We start from the raw sequence: 20868 nt of genomic DNA, 5'->3' as shown, positions 1-20868 counted from the left end.
CATCCGATTCACTTCATTCCAAAACTTCAATAAATTCCAGCAATTCATGCCATAAGCTCTTCCAGCTTTTCAGTTCCAAAATTCACACCTTACCCACAATTCCCGATTTCGTACCCGATTATTTCCCACATTCTACATTTTCCATTTACTTCCGCATTATTCATCCGATTCACTTCATTCCAACTTCAATATATTACAGCAATTCACGGCATGAGCTATTCTAAATTATTCCACAGTCTTTCATTCAGCTTTCCAGCCTTCACACGTCATTTCCCCAGAAATTGCATTCTAGTTAATTATTTAATTTTTTTCATGAACCTTTAAAAACTAATTTTGCTACTTGCTGTACACCGAAGATTTAAACACCTGTGCTGCAGAAACAGGTAATGTTTCATGTTGCTGACCAAACCTAGAAAACAGGTGAGCTATGATTGGTCGTTACCTATTTCCTCAGCACAGGTGATGTCATCTTGAGTCAACAGCAAGTGACACTCTTAGTTTTTAGGTATTAGGTATTAATTGTTCATGAAAAATAAGGAAGTTATCAAATTAATTCTGGACAAACATGAACATTTTACTGCTGAAAATGGCTCAATGAGTCAAGTATCCCTTTTAGGCTGCCACCTTAAGACTTGAATATATTTAGAATATCCACCCATCAGATCCATTTTATGAACCACTTATTCCTCACAAGGGTCACGGGGGTGCTGGAGCCTATCCCAGATGGCTTCGGGCAGCAGGCGGGGTACACCCTGAACTGGTTACCAGCCAATCCAGATCCATTTAGAATTAATCAGGCCAAGCAGCGACCAAACAACACCTCTTTAATGACAATTTGCAAGTAACTGTCGGCCGCAACCACGCCAGAACACAACAGCTCCGAACGCGCTTAGCTTACCAAAACAAAAGTCTGTGTTGCCTTCATGCCCGTCCAGACCATGGGAAACTACCCAACCCGTGACCCACCCACAAGGATTGCTACAGAATGCTAGTGGTTTTTTAAATCAAATCGTCGATGTTATGTCATATGGAGGTATAATTTTACTTGGTCTACACTTTGGTATGTGTGAGATTACTGACGGGAGATTGCTTGAAGTTTTATTTTTTAAAATATGTATCTTGAATGTATTTATAAATACAGTGTAGATTTGGCTAATGCGCGTCTCCAGAGCGCACGTTTCCCCCACCCGTCCCGATCCTGATTGTCATTGGCTAGCCTTAGCTGTCAATCAAAGCCAAACTTGAAAGGAGGCATGTGGTTGGCTGGCACACCATGCCTTACTTGAAACAGAGGCGCAAGTTTACGTGACTGATAGGAAGAGTAGTTGGTTGGCGAGGCATCTTAAAACAGCTAGAGGGGGCACAGCTGACAGCCAGGGTGGGCACGGACCCCCAAGGCCCACCCATTCCGCTGGGTCCGCCTTCAGTGTTTAAATTTCACATAAAATTTCAATGAAATGTATTTGTGGTCGTACCGTGCCAATATGTTGAGAAACTCAATATATTGGTGGGTTTTTAAATTTGACCTTTTTTATCCAACCCCAAAGGTCAATTACCTTTTCTCATCATAGTGTCAGATTTTAAGCCATACATCTTTTATCCTGAAACCATGCCAAATTCCCTCAGACATTTTCTGGTATGGATGTTATTTGGTCGCTAATATACAATATAATATCATCCGCCTACAAGGATAGCTTGTGGGTACTATAATTTATAATTTGTCAAATATACCGTATTTTCCGCACTATAAGGCGCACTGCATTATAAGGCGCACCGCATTATAAGGCACACCTTCAATGAATGACATATTTTAAAACTTTTTCCATATATAAGGCGCTACAGTAGAGGCTGGGGTTACATTATGCATCCATTAGATGGTGCTGTGCTAAAGGGAATGTCAACAAAACAGTCAGCTAGGTCAGTCAAACTTTATTAATAGATTACAAACCAGCTTTCTGACAACTCCATTCACTCCCAAAATAAATACACAGCTATTTTATTATTTTCTCTGAGGTAAAGTATTAGTATTAGCTAGCGATCCAAAGATGGCGGGATCTTCTGCGCATGCGCGTCACCGGTAGGGCAGAGTCACCGATAGTGTCTTGACAGCGAGACCTGTTGCGGCTCAATATTGATCCATATATAAGGCGCACTGGATTGTTTATAAGGCGCATGGTCAGCTTTTGAAAAAATTGAAGGCTCTTAGGTGCGCCTTATAGTGCGGAAAATATGGTATCCAAAATGAACAATATTATTTCTAATTCATTCTGATAAAGGTTCTATACTTATCGCAAATAAAATTGGCAACAAGCAGCAGCCCTGGCGATTCCTCTTCCTAAGGGAAAACTTTCAGACATATTTGTACTCAAGAAGTGGGGCTCGTAGAACACTTCAAACCACTTAAGAAAACTTTGGTCAAAACCCACCTCAAACCAGTACAAGTTTCAGGAACATCCAATCCACCCGAAAAATGCTTTCTTACCATCAGGGCTGACAAGCATGTGGACATTCCTGGGCGGTTGACGTTATATTTAAGGTGCGGCTAATATTATTTATACCTAACCATCCTGTCTGAACCGGGTTAATAAATTTATTAACAATCTTCTGAAGTCTTCTGGCCAAAATTGCACTTAATGTTTTCACATCGGTACATTGCAAACTTATATGGGATTATGTGAACTGCATTGTGTGGGATCTTTTCCATCCTCATCACAGCAATTATTGCCTCAGCCCATGTTTTTGGTGGGTCTTTAAAATTTAGTGCATGATTAAATACCCTGTGTAAAAGCGGAATAAGCTCAGTTTTATTGTTTTCTCAAAGAGGAATTAACCAGATAAACATTGCAATACATATTTCCAATCACATATTGCATTAAAAAAAGTTCAGTTACACGTTTTTCTTTGAAAAATGTTTTGTCTGCAAATGACATACACATTCACAAGTAAACATCTTTCATCCTCTTGTTTTACAATTATATATTTTTATGTTTTTAGTTAATTTGTCTGAAGTTTGTCAACGTTATGCTCATTCAGCATGTCATTTTCAAGTGGAATATTTTTGAGTTATTTTAAATAATCTTCAATAGCATCTTCCTCCAATGCTTTCTTTCTTGCAGATATGGAACACTATTAGATCTTGGAGAGAAACGCAAAGACATGTTGGAGAAGAGCTGCAAGAAGTTTATGTTGTTCCGGGAAGCAAATGAACTTCAGCAGTGGATCAATGAGAAGGAGAGTGCCCTCACAAATGAAGAGGTGGGCTCAGACTTGGAGCAGGTGGAGGTCCTACAGAAGAAATTTGACGATTTCCAGAAGGTAGGATTGCTTTATCATTGATAACAGATAAACAAGAAGTCACAGCAGTTCAGAAAAATACATCAAATTAGTTGAAAAAAACCCCCAAGTAAAATACTTAATAAAAATAATTGTTTTTCCTTGAACAAGTTTACTATACTTTTTTTTTTTTTTTAATTAAAGTTTAACATTAACCATTACAGGAGCTACATGGAAGATTTAAAATTTCAAATCGCTACTGCCACCTGTGGCCGAAAACAAACTGCATGCTTGTACATGCTGTGTGCATTCTGCATTAGCCGAAAGGTGGGCCGTCATTCATAGAAATTGACGATTGAGAAAAACATAATATAGACACATTCACTGCTTAGTGTGATCCAGCCGGGAATATTATTGCCATTCAGTAGTAGCGTTCACATTCCGCGAGCATGATGTAGCTACAATATAGGCTTTGTCTCGGAGGAAAATAACGCAACATATAGCCTGATTGAAACGCCGCGGAATGGAACATCTGTTCTTCATAAAGTCATTCTTTTCTATTTCATTCAATCTTGCCGCCCCTTTCACGCTAAATGCTGCCGTCCACCACCTTTCACTAGGGGTGTGCTCAAAAAATCGATACTGCAATATATCGTTGCGGGCCTCATTACAATACACGTATCGATACACAGGCATCAGAATCGATATTGCTCGTTAACTTTAAATAGGTTAACGTTTGCCTTTGCAGCTTGCATTGTACGTAAAAAAAATAAAAACCAGCAGCGTCTTTGAAGTTAATTGCCTTCAATTAATGCAAAAAATAGCTCACCAGTGATTGGACACTCTGTCTTGCTAAGAAAAATTAAAGCAGAGGAAGAATATCAACATTTATTTACTTATAAACTTAACATGGCACGTGTCTTAATGTACCAAATTTCGTATATTTTGCTTAAAAACAAAATATAATGTGCTACATGAAAAAATGTTTTTATTTCCCAAATATTTCAAATAAGCATATTTTAGAGCTGTAATAATACTTTGATATTTTTGCTCATATCGGCTCATGCCTATTAATAAATGTTCCCGGTGTGTCTGTGAAAGCTGCTCGTTGCTCTGCAGTGAGTGCACATTTAGAACAGGCATGCCGCTTGGTGGTAAACCAGAAGAGCTACTAACAAAAAAATTTTTGCCAGTCAGCATAACAAACATATCCTTTAGGTATACATATGACTATAAAATTCAAGAAAATTGTAATATATCAGGATACGTATCGCCTTGAAGATCAAGTGTTGGAATACATGTGTATCGCGATACATATCGTATCGTGACCCCTGTATCGTGATACGTATCGTATTGTGAGGTTGGCGGCAATACCCAGCCCTACCTTTCACCCCTAGTTACGACCGAGAAGGGATCAATCTTGAGGCACATATTGTCTGGGTGTATTACTCACCCCCACTTGCATTCAACGCTTTTCTGCTCTGTTAAAAAAACAAAACAAAACATTGGTTGAAATATAGCGTTGTTCTGATACCATTTTTTGGCCTCCGATACCGATTCTGTTACCCTGTTTTGCAGTATTGGCTGATACCGTACCAATACCTAGTTTGTTTGTTTTTTTAACATGAAGAAAATGCCCTGCCATTGGTTCAGAGTAGGGCTGGGTGATATGGCTTAAAAATTATATCATGATATTTCAAAGAAATTTGCGGTGACGATATTTTTGACGATATTGGTAATAATTACTGAACAATAGATTTGTGATTGACATTTCAGAATAACAGCGCTTTTATTGCAGCAACAATATTTAAGCCATTTTTTTCCAGGATTGAAATGTAAAGAAAGTACAAATATAGCAACTGTAATGTAATAAAATGGAAATAAAAAGAGGCCGTAGTGTTTACCCTGCGAATTATAACATAACTGCTTAAAGGACATTTACTTAGCAAATACAATGAAAGCACTTACCTTCAGAAGTCAGTGGCAAATTGCATGAGTCAAAAAAGTCCACTATTTTCTCCTGTGTAGTTGAGCTAATCTGCGGCAACCCTCCTTGAGCGTTATTTTGCCGTAAATGGCTCTGGTTGTTTAATCAGAGGAGTGAGAAAATGCCGCGTTTACTTGTAGACATTACTTGCGGGTATGAATAAGACAAATGTGCACTTTTAGGGCGCTGCACGATAGAAACGTGCACGCCTTCTCATCCAGAGCATATTAGCTTAGCGGCCAATTAGCATCACAAACTCGCATGAATTAGATGGCGAATTATCAGTCACAGTAAAATAAACACCGCAGATTGTTGATCTTGGCCAAACAATTCGCGACCGCTTCAGTATTAACCAACTACTGTCTTTTTTTTTTTTTTTTTTTTGGTCATAAGGAGTGTGTTGAATCAAGAGTGCTCCATTTTGTGCAGCTGCGAGCGACGCGTGTACGTCCAAGTTGACGTGAAGACGTAAAATGTTACACATTACGTCATCACATCAATTTCGCGATATGTGAAATTTGTATTACCTAAAAAAAATACACCGGTAATATCCATCCATCCATCCATCTTCTTCCGCTTATCGGGGGTCGGGTCGCGGGGGCAGCAGCTTCAGGAGGGAAACCCAGACTTCCCTCTCCCCAGCCACTTCAACCAGCTCCTCCGGCGGGATCCCAAGGCGTTCCCAGGCCAGCCGAGAGACACAGTCTCTCCAGCGTGTCCTGGGTCGTCCCCGGGGCCTCCCGCCAGTGGGACATGCCCGAAACACCTCCCCAGGGAGGCGTCCAGGAGGCATCCGAACCAGATGCCCGAGCCACCTCAGCTGGCTCCTCTCAACGCGGAGGAGCAGCGGCTCGACTCTGAGTCCCTCCCGGATGACCGAGCTTCTCACCCTATCTCAAAGGGAGAGCCCGGACACCCTGCGGAGGAAACTCATTTCGGCCGCTTGTATCCGGGATCTCGTTCTTTCGGTCACGACCCACAGCTCGTGACCATAGGTGAGGGTCGGAACGTAGATCGACCGGTAAATCGAGAGCTTTGCCTTTTGGCTCAGCTCTTTCTTCACCACGACGGACCGATACAGCGTCCGCATCACTGCAGACGCTGCACAGATCCGCCTGTCGATCTCCCGCTCCATCCTACCCTCACTCGTGAACAAGACCCCAAGATACTTGAACTCCTCCACTTGGGGCAAGATCTCGTCCCCGACCTGAAGACGACACTCCACCCTTTTCCGACTGAGGACCATGGTCTCGGATTTGGAGGTGCTGATCCTCATTCGAGCCGCTTCACACTCGGCTGCGAACCGCTCCAGTGAGAGCTGGAGGCCCCGGCCTGATGAAGCCAACAGCACCACATCATCTGCAAAGAGCAGAGATGCAATGCTGAGGCCACCAAACCGGAACCCCTCCACGCCTCGGCTGCGCCTAGAAATTCTGTCCATAAAAGTTATGAACAGAATCGGTGACAAAGGGCAACCTTGGCGGAGTCCAACCCCCACAGGAAACGAATCCGACTTACTGCCGGCAATGCGGACCAAACTCTGGCAACGGTCGTACAGGGACCGAACAGCCCGTATCAAGGGGCCCGGCACCCTGTACTCCCGAAGCACCCCCCACAGAACTCCCCGAGGGACACGGTCGAACGCCTTCTCCAAATCCACAAAACACATGTGGACTGGTTGAGTGAACTCCCACGCACCCTCGAGGATCCTGCGGAGGGTGTAGAGCTGGTCCACTGTTCCACGGCCAGGACGAAAACCACACTGCTCCTCCTGAATCCGAGATTCGACCTCCCGACGGACCCTCCTCTCCAGCACCCCTGAATAGACCTTACCAGGGAGGCTGAGGAGTGTGATCCCTCTGTAGTTGGAACACACCCGCCGGTCCCCCTTCTTAAAAAGGGGGACCACCACCCCGGTTTGCCAATCCAGAGGCACTGTCCCCGATGTCCACGCGATGTTGCAGAGGCGTGTCAACCACGACAGCCCCACAACATCCAGAGTCTTTAGGAACTCCGGGCGGATCTCATCCACCCCCGGGGCCCTGCCACCGAGGAGCTTTCCAACCACCTCAGTGACTTCGACCCCAGAGATAGGAGAGCCCACCCCAGAGTCCCCAGACTCTGCTTCCTCAAAGGAAGACGTGTTGGTGGAATTGAGGAGGTCTTCGAAGTATTCCCTCCACCGCTTCACGACGTCCCGAGTCGAGGTCAGCAGCACCCCATCGCCACTATACACAGTGTTAATGGTGCACTGCTTTCCTCTCCTGAGACGCCGGATGGTGGACCAGAATTTCCTCGAAGCCGTCCGGAAGTCGTTTTCCATGGCCTCACCGAACTCCTCCCATGTCCGAGTTTTTGCCTCAGCAACCGCCGAAGCCGCGTTCCGCTTGGCCATCCGGTACCTGTCAGCTGCCTCCGGAGTCCGACAGGCCAAAAAGGCCCGATAGGACTCCTTCTTCAGCTTGACGACACCAGCGGGTTCGAGGATTGCCGCCACGACAGGCACCGACCACCTTACGGCCACAGCTCCGATCGGCCGCCTCAACAATGGAGGCGCGGAACATGGCCCATTCGGACTCAATGTCCCCCGCCTCCCCCGAGACAAGGGAGAAGCTCTGCCGGAGGTGGGCATTGAAACTCTTTCTGACAGGGGATTCCGCCAGACGTTCCCAGCAAACCCTCACAATACGTTTGGGTCTGCCAGGTCGGACCGGCATCTTCCCCCACCATCGGAGCCAACACACCACCAGGTGGTGATCAGTTGACAGCTCCGCCCCTCTCTTCACCCGAGTGTCCAAAACATGCGGCCGCAAATCCGATGACACGACTACAAAGTCGATCATCGAACTGCGGCCTAGGGTGTCCTGGTGCCAAGTGCACATATGGACACGCTTATGCCTGAACATGGTGTTCGTTATGGACAAACCGTGACGAGCACAGAAGTCCAATAACAGAACACCGCTCGGGTTCCGATCAGGGGGGCCGTTCCTCCCAATCACGCCCCTCCAGGTCTCACTGTCATTCCCCACGTGAGCGTTGAAGTCCCCCAGCAGAACGAGGGAGTCCCCAGAGGGAGCACTCTCCAGCACACCCTCCAAGGACTCCAAAAAGGGTGGGTACTCTGAGCTGCTGTTTGGTGCATATGCACAAACAACAGTCAGGACCCGTCCCCCCACCCGAAGGCGGAGGGAGGCTACCCTCTCGTCCACCGGGGTAAACCCCAACGTACAGGCGCCGAGCCGGGGGGCAATAAGTATACCCACACCTGCTCTGCGCCTCACACCGTGGGCAACTCCACAGTGGAAGAGAGTCCAACCCCTCTCAAGAGGACTGGTACCAGAGCCCAAGCTGTGTGTGGAGGCGAGTCCGACTATGTCTAGTCGGAACTTCTCGGCCTCACACACCAGCTCGGGCTCCTTCCCTGCCAGAGAGGTGACATTCCATGTCCCAAGAGCCAGCTTCTGTAGCCGGGGGTCGGTCCGCTAAGGTCTCCTCCCTTGGCTGCCACCCAGCCTGCGCTGCACCCGACCCCTTTGGCCCCTCCCACCGGTGGTGAGCCCATGGGAAGGGGGACCCACGTTGCCTCTTCGGGCTGTGCCCGGCCGGGCCCCATGGGTACAGGCCCGGCCACCAGGCGCTCGCCAGCGAGCCCCGCCTCCAGGCCTGGCTCCAGAGGGGGGCCCCGGTGACCCACGTCCGGGCGAGGGGAAACGTGTATCCAAAGTTTGTTTTCTTCATAAGGAGTCTTCTGAGCCGTGCTTAGTCTGCCCCCTCACCTAGGACCTGTTTGCCATGGGTGACCCTGCCAGGGGCATAAAGCCCCAGACAACATAGCTCCTAGGATCATTGGGACACGCAAACCCCTCCACCACGTTAAGGTGCCGGCTCATGGAGGGGACACCGGTAATATCGCAGACGATATTTTTTGGAACATCCCTAGTTCAGAGCATTCAAGGGCCAATAGGATACATTGCCTCGGCAGCCAGTCAACACGTCACACATCAGTGAATGTCGTGCACAAGCACGACACAAGATGCTGCATCCAAAGTCCTATATTAGCGTCGTAAATAATGATATCGGCATGTTACTTGTTAGTACTTGCCGATGCCGATACCACTGTTTAAATGCAGTATCGGGGCCTCTCCCGATACTGGTGTTGGTGTCGGAACAGCAGTCTTGAAAAATCTACATTGTGTAATAAAAATAAAAATAAATAAATCTGAAAATGTTGCCTGTTATGAGTCTGTGAATGCAAATCACTTGCAGAACTTGGATGGTAAATTTATAGTATCATACACAATTCGAGGGTACATTTCCCCAAATTGCAGCTTCCCTGTGCTCTGGTGTCTTCCAAAATATTATCTTGAATCCATCTGCAAACCAGAGGATTATCTATGCATGGAATTCAGGCTTTTTTGTTTTGTGGCTTTCCAGGACCTTAAGGCCAATGAGTCACGCCTGAGGGACATCAACAGAGTGGCCTCTGAGCTGGAATCTGAAGGCCTAATGGCTGAGGAAATACCTGTGGTTCAAGCACAGGTAAGTTGCAGTTCCCTGTCTCAGTTTTTGGATCAACTTTGTTCCTTCAGTGCCTTTTAATATTTGGGGGGGATCTCTTTTCATTTGCAGCAACACGAAACATTTGGTGCAATGCCTGTCAAGGTTGTAAGCAAATTGACATTTTAATTCTGTATTGTGCTTGATATTTGAGAACAAAGGACTGCATCAATAATATACTTAACACACCCATGTCTTGTTTCAATAGGATGAAGCTGATGGCAAAACTGCATCTCCTTGGAAGGTAAATATCCACAGTGGAGGCAGCACTTACTCATTCTTTGCAAGCTATTTTCAAAGTAGAGTAAAAATCGTGTGGTATTGTTTTTATGGCCTGAGCAGTGACCGCTGCGAGGTCCCTATTGTTCCTGAAGGAATTCTTATTAGGGTCCGAGCAGCAGCAGTGGCAGTGCCGCTGCGAGGCCCTATTGTTTTTTAAGGAATTCTTCTCTAATATTATTTTTCTTCTTCGCAAACGATTGCATTTTTGAGACACTAAACGTGAACTCACCAAACTTTACACACACATCGGCGAAAAATTTTATATTTTTAAAGTCGCCATTCGTGAGAACAGAAAAATGGGTCTGTAGCGCCCCGTACATAAGTTTATTGCATCCGATTGTCCTACAGCTACGAAAATTGGGCGGCACCTGTAGCACATCCAGACGAACGATACCTGTACCCTAAAATGAACAGGAAGTGAGGCATGATTATTTGAATGTCCAATTTTGGCCCATTTTTGCACATTTACACATTTACAATACTTTTGCCCCCTTCTCATACACGCTTAACCCGATTTGCGTTTCCAAATTCTCATGTAATAAAACATTGCCGGTTGTGCGTTTCAGCTAAAGCTAGGAAAATTTGGAAGGCATATGTAACAGCCCATGATGCACAAAAATGTCTTTTGCTGCCATATACTAAACCTAACAGGAAGTCCGCCATTTTGATTTATTTTGGAATTTGTTGCCTTTTTTGTGTGCTTTTTCATAGGGTCATATTTCAATGAACTACTCCTACAAAATTTATCCGATTGTCTTCAAAGTTGGTGTGTTTCATCTTAAGATGTTGAAGATGAAAAGTTATTGAAAGCTTTTTATTTCATCGCATGCTGTTGCCGTGGCATGTACTGTTTGCAAAGGAAAAAGAAATCCATCTTAACAAAGCATTCCCGGTTGTACGAAGCACCGAGAATTACGAAAATTTGGACGCATATGTAACAACCTACGATGTACAAAAAAAGTCTTTGGGTGCTATGTGTTAAACCCAGCAGGAAGTCCGCCAGGAGCTATGCACAATAATTTTGTATTTGTGTTTGAAATAACTGAAATATTTCAACTCAGTTTCTAAAAATAGTTTGAGTAAATGTGCTATGGTCTGACATAACTAAGGTTAGTCTCTAATTGTCTCTTCCCCCCCTGTAGAATATACGCTTGGCTGTTCAAACAACTGCTAACTTCAATACAATCAAGGTAAGATTTAGCATCCAATGCAATAATTTCTTCCATCTAAACATTGTCTTCCCACCACATCTATAAATCATCAGGCCTTGGTTACTCCCGTTTAGTTGTTTGCGGCCATATTCCAAAAATGATGTAAAAACTAACAGCGTAATATACACAGCACACATTCACATTTTACTTTTGTTGATTTGCGTTTTACTTTTATTTTTCATTTTATGTTTGAGCCTCATCCCAAAATAGAATAAATTATTTTTTTTGCCACAAAATTCTACACACAGCAACCCTTAATTATGATGTGAAAATATTCTCTTTAAAAAATAAATAAATAATGCAAATTTATTAATAATAAAGTTAAGTACATGTACATAAGTATTCACAGCCATTCTTCAAACTTATTTGATGCACCTTTGGCAGTAATTACCGCTTTAAGATGCCTCAAGCTTGGCACACCTATCTTTGGGCAGTTTTGCTCATTCCTCTTTGCATGAACTCTCAAGCGACATCAGGTTGAATGGGGAGTAGTGTGTACACAGCCATCTTGAGATGTTGATTCAAATTTGGGCTCTGGCTAGGCCACTCAAGTATATTCACAGAGTTCACCTGAAGCCACTCCGTTGTTTTGGCTGTGTGGTTTGGGTCATTGTTAGGGCTGGGTTAAACGATTATATTTGAAATCGATTAATCGAGAAAATAGTTTTTCGATGCATTGATGAATCTAACGATTCACTTTTGAATGCGATTTAATTCGATTCCGATTCGATTATCGATGATCTTTCCATAATTTTACCTCTATAGCAATTAATGCTAAATTATCTCCATGAGTAAAACACAATTTTCTTCTTTCCAATATATTTTTATTCAAGTTAAAAATTAATTTTATTGAACAATACGACAAAGTGCACACAGCTCTAGTGCAATGGAATCCTACAATCAAGAAATAATAAAATAAAGCTCTTTTAACAACTAAAACTGCAAAAGCCACAATCTGAACCAAAATCTTATCAACATTTAAAAAAAAAAAAAAAACTAACAGCAGTGGTGACGGCTGCAATTTTCAAAACAACACAGCTCCCCCACCACTCTCACGCTTTCTGTGTGCATCTGCTCAGGTGTGTGTGTGTGTTGTAGTCATGTGTTGTGTTGGAGTGGATTTTCGCATCTCAACATGCTCAGCTGTCAGGCTTGCCCCTTTTTTTTTGTTTACTATATTTCCAGTCACTGAAAAAAGCCTTTCATATGGTGTGGATGTTGCTTGTTTATTAATAGACAGAAATGAAAAAAAAAAAATGTTTACGTGTATTTGAAGTGTGTGTGTCTGTGTCAATTAAAAAAAAAAGTGTCAGCAACAAGCGAGCGTGTGAGGGCTGTGTGTTTGCGTGTGTTAAAGTGGGCAGTGGGCACATGTTCTGTGTGCGAGGCTGGAGTACAAGTTACGTGGTGCAGTTTGGATGAATGACGGGGTTACTCATTGCCAACAAGGAAAGAAAAAAAGTTGAAAACTTACGATGTCTTTTCCACACAAGAAGCTCCCGGGTGCCCCCTCTTAATCGCGGTTGTGCTTTTATGGTATGCCAAGTACTTTGCATTTTTAGGTGTGAGGTACTCCCATACTTCGGAAGTCTTATTATGAGGTCGTTTCTTCTCCCCGGACTCGCTGCTACTCGATGCTGCGGTCTCTGCTATTTTTTGATTCATTAACTATATCCCGTCGCGCTGCGCACAACGGAAGAAAAAAAAGGAGGCAATTCCGCTTCTCGGCTTCCGCGTCATCTATCTATTAGAAACAATAGACACATTATTGTATTTTGTCATTGCTAGCTTGCTTCACACTTCGACAATTAAAAAAAACAACAAAAAAAACAAAACAAAAAACACTGATTGTGCACAATATACGTGCATTGTACGTTCTGCTTTTGTTTTTGTTTTTTTTTTCGCCCTGTGCTTTGTCTGCAAGGTAACGTATATTTGGTGGCCCAGACATTGCGCGATGGCACCAAAAGTGACGCATCGACGTGCATTTATTGCGTCGACGTATTTTTTGCGTCAACGTTATCGATGACGTATATTTAAAAAAGGTCACAATATTGTGTAAAAAAAAAAAAAAAAAAAAAAAAAAAAAGAGTTCATACTAAAAAAAAAGCTGTGCTTTTGTGCATAACAGCAATGCACATAAACTACTTAAATTCCTTAATAACAATATTGATGTGCTTACATGTTAATGCACCCGTATCGTCACAGTATCGAATCGTGGTTTACCCGTATTGTCCCACCCCGAGTGATTTCCATGTGTGCAGTTCTGGCACCCTCTGGTGGCTAGTTTTTTAGTGCAATTTAATTTTTATTAGGGATGTTTTGGCCTTTCTATGTTTAAAATCTGCACTAATTGTCAGATGAAGGGGAACGTAATATGCCTGTGAAGCAAGTTAATATGTGGAGGAACCCAATGTGTGCGTGCATTAACAACATAACATATAAATAATATAACATAATGATGATGATAATAATAATAATAACAATAATAACATAACGATGTTTTTTTAGTATGATCTCATGTTTTTTACAATATTGTGACCTTTATTAAATATCGCCAACCTTCCCCACAATATCGTGATAATTATCGTATCGTGATATCATATTGTGACATTTGGATATCGTTACATCCCTAATGATCAGTGGAAACATGATTCAGCTGCGCTCAATTTTGAGCTTGGTGGCAAAGGCAGTGATACTTATATTCGTGTGATTTCTTAGTTTGTTTAATTTTTTAATATATTTGAGACAAAAAAAACATTTCATGTTGTCATTATGGAGCATTGTGTATAGATTTTTGAGGGAAACAATGAATTTAGAATTAATTTAGAATAAATTTGGAATGAAGCTGGAACAAACTGGAAAAATTGACACACTGTACCTATATAATAAGGATGTGGGATCTTGGCTGGGTGAAAATAAATTCTGGTTGTATAGTTTCCATTATTCAAGGGTGCATATGGTTGATATTTTATTATTATTTTAAAGTGTTTATCGACTCATGACTTTGCAGTGATTTTGGTGCGTATATTTGTGATTTGGTGCAATATTTTGAGAATACTGTTAACGATAATGATATTCATCACCTGAAAAGAATTTTCATTGATTTTCATCCCCACTTTGCGCTTTTCTGTTCAACTGCCCAGGGGGATTCCGACATCCCTCGCAGTGCAAACATCATTCTCTCTCCCCATTCCTCTTAAAAGTTCAATAAAAACACATTCTACCTTAAATGAGGCTTATTGCTACCGACAAGAATAATAGCAGTTACCCCCTATGCTACAGCTCTAGAAGTTATCACCTGGAAGGCCATGTAAAAGTGGCTAATGTCATTTTTTTTAACATGCAGGAATTGAATAACCACTGGAAGTCACTACAGCAATTGGCCGAAGAAAGGAGCAACGTATTGGGTAGTGCCCATGAAGTGCAGCGATTCCACAGGTGAGAACAGTTGATCCATTTGATAGCATCACACTATATTTTATTTAAATTAGAAAATTACATGTAAATATCTGAATCTGTTAAGGACTATAATTTTCTACTTAACTCATTCACTGCCAGCCATTTTAGAAAATTTCTAAATTTTCAATACCTACGCGATATTTCATTCAATAATTATATATAAACCGAATCTACCAAATGACACAATAGACTCCCTACTTTATGCCTCATCCCGTTCTTTTATAATTGACAGTAGAAAAATGTAGGTTTGCTAAAATACAGCCATTTCTCCCATGGACTGAAACTGTGTTTATTTCGTATAAAATGGGGCAATGATGTCATCTAATGGTGGTTGGGCATCAGTAAAGTTGTTTCCAAGTTTGACATTTACAGTGGAGCATAATCAGGTTCGCCCCCATTTATCTCCGCTCTAAAAAATACTATTGACAAGTATACTTGTCAAAGGCAGTGAATGTTAAAGAGTACTGTGAAAAAGATCGTGATGAAGAAAATTTCCTTTTGACCTTTGCTATTTGATATATTATTATTTTTCTCTGACTGGGAAAAAGTACTTCTGGAAAATATTTGCAATTATTCACATATTTCCTCATAATAGTACAGCCTTTTCCAAAATGCAACTTTTTTCCCGCCTGATAATTCTGCACACAACGGCCCCAGAATGACCTTCTTTTTATGTAAATTTTAGTTGTTATTATTGAGATTTTATTTTAGAAATTTTTACCTGATTGCCCAAAGACAGCTAGGACAGGTTTCCAGCATGCCTGCGATCCTGATATGATATATATGATATGATATGATATGATATGATACGTTATGATATACGATAAGATACACGATATGATTTATGATATGATACGTTATGATATACGATATGATACACGATATGATTTATGATATGATACGATACGATACGGGGCTTAAAGTACCCCAGCATAGTGTCGGATTGGACAAGATCCTTTATGTGTGTCTTGCTTAACTCATTTGCTCCCAATAACGTATAAATACGTTTTTTTTAATGTTCTAAGTGTCCCAAAGACGTGTTTATACGTTTTTTGGGGTTTTTTTATGCTAGAGAATACAGAAGGCTTTGATGCAGCCTCTCAACTGCAAAGAACGGTTGCAGAAATGGTAGTTATTCCACAAACGGCCAGCAGGTGGCAGCAGAACAAAGGATATCAATCAGGGCCATCTAGTAAAAAAGCTCAATTACTTACAATTTTAAATAGATTTGTGAAAACTGATGAAACTTAGCTCTCTTCTAATGCTAATTGCTGCAAAACGGAAACAGAGAGAAACATACTTTTTTTCTGATGAAAAGAGAGACTTTAATCTTTCTTTTGATAGGTTCCATGCTTTTATAGCAATAGAACAAAATATTTTGTGGGCCTTGCAAAATCAGTCAAAATCCAGTAAAACAGCCGGGAGCGAACGAGACTGCTTCTGTGAAAATGGCTGGGAGTGAATGAGTTAAGTGTATCCACGCCATAGCGAATCAAAAGATTTAATCAACCAAACGAATAACAAGTAATTACACCAATAGTATAAGTCAAATTATCAGCCATGCCATTCAGAGGTAGGGATGTCACGATAAGGGCAATATCGTGATATCGCAATATTAAAACTGCCACAATATCGTTGTCGTCATGTTCACAATATTTAAAAGGAACACATTTGTTTAAAAAAAGAAGTCAGGTTGATTTCCATTTGTGCACTTCAAGCACCCTCTAGTGGCTAGTTTATTAGTGCAATTTAATTTTCATTAGGGATGTTTTGGCCTTCTATGTTTAAAATCTATGCTAATTGTCAGATGAAGGGGAACCTAATTTGCTTGTGTAGCGATCAATGTGTGCCTCAGTATTGTTATTAGAGATTGTAGGTGGTTGATATGCATTGCTGTTATGTACAAAAGCACAATATTGTGCTTTTTTATTTTTAGTATGAGCTCTTTTTTTTTTTTTTTTTTTTTTAACAATATTGTGATCTTTTTTTAAATATCGCCAACGCTCCCACAATATCGTGATAATTATCGTATTGTGACCTTCATATTGTGTCGTGATAATATCGTGAATTTGTGATGTTTGGATATCGTTATATCCCTATTCAGAGGCAGAGGAGGGCGGGTCTTGTAATGAAATAGCGCAATGACAAACGCACACACAGGACCCGACCCGCACATGAAGCGGACCCCGGCCTCAAAACCTTTTGTGCGCTTAGTTCTTACTAGTAAATATAGCGAGTGCTGTCAGTGTTACCCACGAAAAAAATATACGACTCACCGCAGGAGACACACTTTGCACACATTGAGTGAAAATGACATTACTAGTAAGTTTGTTTTCTTTTAAAATCATGAAAACATTTCAAACTTTTTGATTTTCAACTACATAAACAAGGTTTTGCAAAAAAGTGCTTGCATTCAACAATCAATAGCCGTGTGGAGAAAGTACCCCTTTCACGTTTGGCAGTAGACTCAGACGTTCAATGACCACTCGTATAGTAGGACATCTCAAAAATACATAGAAAAAAACTCACTCAATGCATCAAAGAGAAAAAAAACTAGTATGTGAGCACATTTGACATTTCATAACTTTACAATAAGTTATCAAAAGTTTTTGTGTTCATTCAAGTCTCATTAAAGCTTAGATGCCCGATGAAAAGAAGGTACCGGAAAAGTGCTATAATTGGTCTTAATATTGTTCTTGTTCAGTGTTTTATACATGATATTTAGGGTAATAATAATGTACTGAATATCAAACGTTGAGGAAGGCAATCAATTGTTTGCAAAACCTTGCTTCTAAAACTGCTAATAAAAAAACAAAAAAAACACAAACGTGGATTTTTAATTTATTTTAATGGAAAAAAAACATAATGACGCAGAGAGGGAGGTTGCCTAATATTTAACTGAAGGTCATTCCAAAATCTGTGGGGAGAGATTTATTCAATAGCTGCAACACTAGAGGAGACTGCGACCAAGGGTTGTCACGATACTAAAATGTCAAACTCGATATCGATACCCAGGAAAATACTCAATACCATTTTCGATACAGCAGAGATAAAAAAAAAGACAAATACTTAAAAAATGCATATAAAAATATATAACCGCAAGTAAATCATCAATTACATAAAATTACAGTGGAACCTTGAGGTTCAAACGAGACCCGTGTTACAAATTTTTGAACCTCTATTTACGTGGTGGGTGGTGTAAGAGAATGCCTTGTATCTTTTTATTTACAGTTGCATTAATTTGACAAATGATGAAAGCTTAATTAACTGAAATTTGACTATGGATAAGCTGCTGAGCAATGTCATATCCCCCCAACAGAGATGCTGATGAAACCAAAGAATGGATTGAGGAAAAAAACCAGGCTCTCAACACAGACAACTATGGTCACGATTTGGCAAGTGTTCAGGCTTTGCAGCGCAAGCATGAAGGCTTTGAAAGAGACCTGGCAGCCCTGGGTGACAAGGTTAGTTTGTCATGAAGAATATTTGAACATTTTTGTTTAAAGGAAATTTGCCCTCATTCAATTCAATTCAATTCAAAATTTGTATTCTATTCTTTAAAAAAGAAATTAAAGGGGGACAGAAATAAGTGAAACTTGTATCTGCCCCTTGCTCATTCAGTAATAAATGGATAGAAATGTTCTTACTCTGCACAGTTAAGCACAGATGCAAAGTCACTAGTGAATCAGAATTCATTCTCTATCAGTGGTGTCCAAACTCCGGCCCGGGGGCCATTTGCGGCCCGCCGTCCATTTTTCAGTGGCCTGCGACATGTGCTAAAAATGGCATTTGACTCAGTTCAAATAAAATAAACAAAACAAAAATGTTTGGAGATGGTCAAAGAAAGAAGGGAGGGTATCGAAAAACACAGGTGCTATTAAAGTTTATTTTAGTTAACTAAAACTAACGAAAAAACTAAAATTCAAAACTACAATTTCATTAACGAAATAAAATAAAAACGAAAATGCTTTTAAAAAAACGAAAACTAACTGAAATTACATTTTATGTTTACAAAACTAACTAAAACTAACTATAATTATAGCAAACATGTCCTTCGGGGATGATTTTAAATGTGATTTTTAGTAGATTTATTTTTTATATAAACCGGAATAATGACGTTTGAAAGTATGTCACACAGAAGTGATGTCATCTAGCAGCAGCCAATAGAAAAGCACCTTCAGATGACGTTGTACCCATGGTGTTTTTCAAATATTGCGTACAAGTAATACACATGAAAAAAAAACAAATACTGAAACTAACAAACTAAATTAAAACTAAGCATTTTTTAAAAAACTAAACTAATAAAAACTAACAGAACCACCCTGAAAGATAATAAAAACTAACTAAAATGAAAAATTCCAAGCTATAATAACTACTGCCATTTTACAAATAAATTGGTTTATATACTGTAGCATTTTTCGAAATATGCAAAAGCACAAATAAGTTATTTGTACAATTTTTAGGACTAAACACAATTTCTCTTCATAACATTATGTGGCCCTTCTGATTTTCTGGATGTGGCCCTCAAATGAAAAAGTTCTAAATGACTGCGCATGCCCGCCAAGCTCCAAGCAGCATAAATCTATTTCCCGTATAATTCTACAAACTGAAGGTGAAACGTCGCTTCGCTTTGCATTTCATGGGAGTTTGATCCTGGGATAATTAAGAGCGTAGCTACTTCACAACAAAGAAGAGGAGAGGGCTTCCTCTTCTGACAGAAACTGGTTGATTCTCTCCTTTTTGGGTCTTTCCCAGTACTGAAGCTGGCTGTGTTTTACAACTCTGTGTGCCAACAGTCAGAATAGCTGCTTTTACTTTTTGTTGTCAAAAGCTGATACTTCATTATTTGTGCATGAATGTGGTCTGATGAGATTCTAAATTTGCTGTTTATTTCCATAGTAAATACATATTCTAGTATGAACATATTGCTTAATCACATGCAGTGTTTTGATTTATGTTCTTTCATTTTGCAGGTGAACTCGCTTGGGGAGACAGCACAACGTCTCATCCAATCCCACCCAGAAGCAGTGGATGACATTCAAGAGAAATGTACTGAGCTCAACACTGCCTGGAGCAGCCTAGTCGGACGTGCTGACCAACGTAAGGACAAGTTGGGAAATTCACATGACCTGCAACGCTTTCTGTCGGATTTCAGGTGAGAAGTTTGTTTGTGGTAGCGAAGTTGTTAGTATTATAACCTGTGAGCATGTGTGTGCCCGCTGTCTCTGGGCTCCATCTTCAGAAAGCATTTCCTTTTCACTGCTATGCGGATGACAGTCCGCTATACTATGTCCTGATAAGTAGTGATGGGGTTTTTGGCTCTTTTCGGTGAGCCGGTTCATTTGGATCGGCTCAGTAAAAAGAGACAGCTCTTTCTGGCTCTCAAACGGCTCTTTTAACTTTAGCTTTTCTTTTTAATATTTATGACAAATTTACCATACATTTTGATAAATGACTTGGTGAACTAAATATTGCACTCTACTGACTGCAAATAGCAACATTTATCAAGCAACGAAAATGATTTTTTTTCTCATTTTATTGAACAAATTAATAGGCACCATACAATAAACAAGAAACAAAATTATAACTTCAACCAACAACAATCAAATAACAAATAGTGAGTAGTAATTTAACTGCAACAGCAGCAGCGAACAAAACAAACATTAGCTACTCACCCGGTCCAGGATAAAAGACCTTGCTTCATTTTAAATTTGCATAAAAAAAACAACAAAACATATCAACTTGGACGGACTGATCCTGCTCCTTCTCTCATCTAACGCTAACCAATTAAAATGTCTCCAAATGTTACTGCATTTTTGGCTCATCTTGTACAAACTGCGTTCGTGTGCCGTCCTTTCCTCTCCTGTTTTCTCCTCCCGCGTGCAGTAACAAGCACGGCAGCTGAGACACTGCCAAATAGGGCTGGGAATCTTTGACTGTCTCATGATTCGATTTGATTACGATTTTTGGGTCTCTCTAAAAAAAATTTGAGAAAAAAAAAAAGTTTTAATTTTTAAGCTATGATGTGTCTACTACAGAGGACATTTTTTAAAACTTGATTGCTAGGCTAAAATACAGTTAAAATAATTCAAACAA

The 20868-nt window shown here is 40.9% G+C and overlaps 1 protein-coding gene across 7 annotated transcripts in view; it reads left to right on the top strand.

Annotated features, from left to right (window-relative positions):
* sptan1 (spectrin alpha, non-erythrocytic 1) overlaps positions 1-20868 on the top strand; it is a 307457-nt gene that overhangs the window by 156013 nt on the left and 130576 nt on the right. For 4 of the 7 annotated variants that reach the window (XM_077498154.1, XM_077498152.1, XM_077498150.1 and 1 more), the window contains 8 exons: positions 3117-3315; positions 9695-9799; positions 9890-9922; positions 10026-10061; positions 11242-11289; positions 14660-14751; positions 18092-18236; positions 19746-19927. In XM_077498154.1, coding sequence (XP_077354280.1) covers positions 3117-3315; positions 9695-9799; positions 9890-9922; positions 10026-10061; positions 11242-11289; positions 14660-14751; positions 18092-18236; positions 19746-19927 — 840 coding nt within the window. Of the gene's footprint in view, positions 1-3116; positions 3316-9694; positions 9800-9889; positions 9926-10025; positions 10062-11241; positions 11290-14659; positions 14752-18091; positions 18237-19745; positions 19928-20868 lie in introns of all 7 variants that reach the window. The other 3 variants (XM_077498151.1, XM_077498149.1, XM_077498147.1) reach the window with 1 other exon arrangement.

This window comes from Festucalex cinctus, chromosome 15, assembly GCF_051991245.1.
Source record: "Festucalex cinctus isolate MCC-2025b chromosome 15, RoL_Fcin_1.0, whole genome shotgun sequence".
Classification (NCBI taxonomy): domain Eukaryota; kingdom Metazoa; phylum Chordata; class Actinopteri; order Syngnathiformes; family Syngnathidae; genus Festucalex; species Festucalex cinctus.
The sequence above is the reverse complement of the archived record's forward strand: the minus strand, read 5'-3'. Positions and strand labels throughout refer to the sequence as shown.